The sequence below is a fragment of the Colletotrichum tamarilloi genome (genome assembly GCF_030869305.1).
Source record: "Colletotrichum tamarilloi strain Tom-12 chromosome Unknown Scaffold_103.1, whole genome shotgun sequence".
In the NCBI taxonomy this organism is placed as follows: Eukaryota; Fungi; Ascomycota; class Sordariomycetes; order Glomerellales; family Glomerellaceae; genus Colletotrichum; species Colletotrichum tamarilloi.
The window spans coordinates 74890-78534 of record NW_026849486.1 but is presented as its reverse complement, the minus strand read 5'-3'; the positions used below and the strand labels follow the sequence as shown (position 1 = coordinate 78534).

The 3645-nt window shown below is 29.1% G+C and overlaps 1 protein-coding gene across 1 annotated transcript; it reads right to left on the bottom strand.

The window, feature by feature from the left end:
- Positions 1–653: 653 nt before the first annotated feature.
- On the bottom strand, positions 654–815 carry CTAM01_13729 (uncharacterized protein; the record flags this gene model as incomplete). The annotated part of the gene is made up of 1 exon (XM_060529731.1): positions 654–815. One exon carries the CDS (start codon positions 813–815, stop codon positions 654–656), a length of 162 nt encoding a protein of 53 aa, XP_060375693.1.
- Between the last annotated feature and the right edge of the window lie 2830 nt (positions 816–3645).

Below are 3645 nucleotides of genomic sequence, written 5' to 3'. Positions count from 1 at the left end.
AGCGCAGTTAGAAATAAAGTATAAAACGGGTAGTCTAGCAATAGTTTAGAATAAGAAACGGTAGATTTATAATACGTAATAATACTAACTCTATAACTAACGCGCCTAGGCTTATTTAGACTACAAAGCGTAAAACTATAATAGGTCTTATAATAGATATCTCTATATATACGGCTCGCCTCCCGCTTATAGTAGCTACTACCATATCGGGTGCCTTATTAAAATAGATAGAGAGGTTTGTTATAGCGAGACCGTAAGTAATAAGACTTATCCCTATTATTTATTAGCACCTATTAAGCACTATATTAAATAGATCTTTGTTATTAAAAGTAGGACTTCTATTGGGACTATAGTAATATAATAGTATTTCTTAAACATATTTTCTTACGTACTAAGGGGCGATTAAATAAGTTTATAAGTATATAAATGCGCCTTGAAGAAGGCTTTTAAAGAAGGTATTACCGAAGTGACCTAGATATGGTTATTAAAAATTAAATAGTATTTATTTTGAAGTTAAGCTTCTTAGGTTATTACTGGGCGCTATAAAGTAGCGCGCTTTAACTAATTATTTAAAATAGTATTACTTTCTTATACCCCGTTTCGGGTTAGGGGCTGCGGACGACGATTTATATATAATACTAATAATCCGCTCCTTATTTAATATACTTCGGTAGCTTAGTAGCTCTTAGTACTTTTAAATAGCCCGTTATATTAGTATATATAAAGTAGTAATATAAGTTATGCCCGATTTTAATTATGCCCGCGTTTTTAAGGTCGTTAATTAGAATAAGCTCGGTCTCCCTACTATAGCGCATATAATAGAGCTATTTAATTATTAATTTAAATATATTAAGAATTAGTAAATAGAAATCTATTACGTATTGGATTTTTTAGTAGCGGATATTAAGATAAATAACGCGGGGTTTATTTATAAGTTTATATATTTTATAAATATATAAGTTTTATAGTTTAGGCGCGGCTATCGTCGCTAGCTAGTCCTAACTATAATCGCTTATACTTACGTTTTTTAAGTAAATATTTCTTATAGGTAGAGAGACCGGCAATACGTATTATTTTGCTCAGTAATACCTATAACTACTCCCGTTAGCTATATCAGGCTCCTTCTAAGCTCTCTCTAAACTCCCTCTACCGCATTCGTAAATATATATATATAATCGTTATTATTAAATATAGTAGTATATATAGGGAGCATACTAAGAAGCTCTTAGGGTGTTTTTAACGTAAGGGATGTACCCGGATAGTTTATAAACGCCCCTAATAGGGTCGGGCATAGCCCTACTACGAGCTAAAATCGGGCTCTGAGTATAACTATTTATTATTTAAAAGTAGTTAGGAATCGAAGTTAGTAGAGCGGGCGGGTATGCCCATTAAAGAAACTACGGTATTTTATTTAATAGTCCGTTAGTAAAAAACTAGCTTAATAGCTATAATTAATTATCCTAAGCCCTTAGGTCCGCATTAGTCCCTTAGATCTAGTTATAGATTTCTAAATATACTATAGAACCGTATAATACGAGTATAATATAGCTATAACCGTATTTAGATTTTAATATTAAATTTGCTTCGTAGCTTTTTTAAATTTATTTACCTACCAAAGCGAGCTTATATTAACTATTACGTTTATAATCCCTATTTATACTATTTCTACTATTTAAAATATTTCTAAAAGCTTTTTAAATTTATTAATATCCGTTAAGCTATAAAGCGTAGTATAAACGGCTAGTTCTTACTAATACTACGAGGATAGAAGGGATAAACTAGCGAGCTATGCTATATAGCTTTTATTTATATTACCCTTAGCTCTTTTTAATGCCCTAGTAGCTAGCTATGCTAATTTAGTTAGTATCTAATATATAATAGATCTAAATTTTTATTATAACTATACGAGTATTTCGATACGAGCTTAATATAATATTTATAAGCTACTACTAAACTAACGATACGTACTTTTAGTTATTTATAACCGAAATTCTTTACTATTAATAGTGTTATAGGGTTATATATATATAAAAATAGCCTCGAAAGGGGTTTTTACTTATTATACAAGAACTTATAATAATAGTCATTACGCTAAGATGGTATTATTATAGATAGGAACTAGATATAGGAGCTTTAAAAGTATAATTATATATTAAAGATAGCGAGTATCATCTTATTTTTAACTATAAAAAAAATCTATAAGCTATTAGAGCCTAACTAAGTAACTACTTAATATCTAGTAGGTAATATCTATTATCCTAGGTACTCGCGCACTATTATACTCTATTATACGTAGTTATATCTTTATACTAGCTCTATTATTAATAAGGATAAGTTCCTAAGCAGTACTATAAGGAGGTTATAGAGTCCGAATTTCGCTATTTATATTACTTAAGGAAAAGTATTTCGGTAGTATTATTGGATTAGTTATTAACGGAAAATAAAAAAAATATAAAACCGATGCTTAGTAACGTTAAGAATATATATTTAATAAGATATAAAGGAGATATAGAACCGATACTTAGTAATATTAAGAACGATTATTAACGGGATATAAAGGAGATATAAAATATAAAACTACTACTTAGTAACGTTAAGAATATCTATTTAATAGGATATAAAGGAAATATAGAACTGATACCTAGTAACGTTAAGAACGATTATTAACAAGATATAAAAAAGATATAGAATATAAAACCGCTACTTAGTAACGTTAAAATAATTATTAACGGGATATAAAAAAAACGTAGAACCGATACCTAATAACGTTAAGAATATTTATTTAATAGGATATAAAGGAGATATAGAACCGATGCTTAGTAACGTTAAGAACGATTATTAACGGGATATAAAAGAGATATAGAATATAAAACCGCTACTTAGTAACGTTAAAATAATTATTAATAAGATATAAAAGAAATATAAAAAAACCGTTACTTAGTATTATTAAAAGTTTATTAACAGTACCGCTATATAATAGCGTTAATACACGGTTAACGATATCTTAATAATAGGGTAGGGTTAAAAACCTAACTTACTAAGAAAACTCCTAAATTTAATCAGAAAGAGACTTCCCTACTTATATTTATATCGACCTCGTCTTATTTACTCTAAGTTTATAACTTAGAATAAGGGAGGTTTGTTTATTATATAATAATATTAAGGCCCCATTATTTACCTTTTAGGAAAATAAATATTTCTACTTTTTAAATAATTACTTAGTAAGCGTTGTAATAGGGGTTAGTAAAAAATATTATACTTATAGCTTCTAAATAAATAAACGGCCGGCAGTTAGTTTTTAATAGCTAGGGTCTAAACTAAGTTTAAACTAAGCAATAAAAATATAGAGTAACCGGGGTGCCAGATTTAGATTAGTAAATAAAAACCGAAGGCTAGAAATTAATAAAGGATATAGGAAACAGAAGAGGCTTAGTAAATAGCTTCCGACCCGGGGTAGGGCCCGATCTAGCGCCCATATCTAGTAGGACTATCCAGTAGTAGAGTATCTTTTAAATATAACTATCTACCCTACCTTTTTAGCTAGCTACCCTAACTTTTAACGTTTAGAACGACTATATTAACAGAACTAGCGACCTTTACTTAGTTTTTTTAAGCATTAACTAAGGTCGCTTATAGCGCTTTACC